This window comes from Habropoda laboriosa, unplaced genomic scaffold (assembly GCF_001263275.1).
Source record: "Habropoda laboriosa isolate 0110345459 unplaced genomic scaffold, ASM126327v1 scaffold65, whole genome shotgun sequence".
Lineage (NCBI taxonomy): Eukaryota > Metazoa > Arthropoda > Insecta > Hymenoptera > Apidae > Habropoda > Habropoda laboriosa.
The window spans coordinates 4,562,381-4,563,939 of NW_017100254.1; the positions used below are offsets into that span (position 1 = coordinate 4,562,381).

Sequence of the window (1,559 nt, forward strand, 5' to 3'; positions counted from 1 at the left end):
TTAAATAAAAAAAATTTGGAAACTTGTCAGTATTAAACATATGACATACTGCAGTTAAATGCTGAGCTTAAGCCAGTCACTGTGAACAAAGCAATTTAAAAAAAAATATTAAATGATAATATAAATTAGTATGCTATTGTATAAATTTTTAGAACTGTTAATAGCAGTTATCAAAATTCTTTATAAGGTACTATAATAAAACATTTATAGCAATATTATAATTTATTTTTGCATTACTGAAATAGTTGTATTAAATTTAAGAAGGTCAATATATCATGTATCTTATAATGCTGTCAATGGAACTTCAGACTTACAGTAATTTGCATCTTTATTCTGAACTGCATTATGCAAGGCTAAAGCAAGGTATGTGTGATATTTATTGTAGCTGCTTTCCAACACATCTAATTCTTCACTGGCAAATATTAATTTTTTATAATTCCAACGAACTCGAATGTGACTACACATTTCAATTAACTAAAAAGAGTGCATATAAATTATGTATCAATGAAATACAATATTAGTTAATTTTTATAGATTGCATTAAATAATAATGTTTATTATATATACATACGTTATTTATAGTTACCATTAAGTCTTCATATTCAGTTGTTAACAAACAGTGTTCATAAACTTTTTTTAAATATTCATTATGAACTGTAATCATCAATGTAAAAAAAAGTAATTAAGTATTTATTCATGTGTATATATGTCAAAATATCAATATTGTGCATTATAATTTTACCTGATATAATCGCATCAAGACTGTCAACTTGTTCTAAAGATTTTTCTAATACAAGACTTAAATTTTGCACTACTTGACCTGATAAATATGCATTTATTGAACTAATTGCATGTAATAAACAAAACCTTAAACTTTCAATCCGTCTTATATGAAATTGTTCTAATTTATTTCTTTCATATATTGATTTTGAACCTTCCAAATCTATAAAGAATAGCATTGCTTATAATATTCCATTAAAAATAGTTAACAGTTTTTAAATATTTTTTCTCACCACTAAATCGCAAATTATTCAATGTCCATAAAGCCCATTTTAATTTTAATTGAAACCTAAATATTTCATTATACTTTATGAAAGTTTTTTCATTTAATATTATATTTATAGGCCAACCTATTGTATAATGTAACGTTATATTATCTATAGCTAGTAATACTTGATCTGTATGAGTATTAGAAACTGTAATAGACCAACGAGAACTTAAATCTGACCACCACTGAGAAAGGATTTCTTCAAGTATACATGATAAAAAGTATGAATTGTTCCACAATTGATTAGTTTCAATCTAAACAAAATTTAATATGAAATATATACAATAAAAGTTTAGTAATTTAAAAAATGTCACATCATTTACATAATACTTTATACGAATTACCTCATAAAACAATCTTTGATAAAATTTGTTCATGATATGACCTGCTTCCATCATATAAACTGATCGCATTAATGTTAAGTGCGATTCTAATTTATATTCTTCTGACATGATATTTTTGACTAATTTGCTGGCACCATTATATCGCGAAAATAAAATTTCCGCTAAAA

At 24.4% G+C, this 1,559-nt stretch overlaps 1 protein-coding gene across 1 annotated transcript in view; it reads right to left on the reverse strand.

The window, feature by feature from the left end:
- Positions 1-1,559, reverse strand: part of LOC108572277 (gamma-tubulin complex component 5-like) — a 5,048-nt gene that overhangs the window by 972 nt on the left and 2,517 nt on the right. The window contains exons 8-13 of the mRNA XM_017934477.1: positions 1,393-1,553; positions 1,014-1,302; positions 743-943; positions 572-654; positions 315-474; positions 39-79 (exon numbers count right to left, since the gene is read on the reverse strand). Coding sequence (XP_017789966.1) covers positions 39-79; positions 315-474; positions 572-654; positions 743-943; positions 1,014-1,302; positions 1,393-1,553 — 935 coding nt within the window. The remainder of the gene's footprint in view (positions 1-38; positions 80-314; positions 475-571; positions 655-742; positions 944-1,013; positions 1,303-1,392; positions 1,554-1,559) is intronic.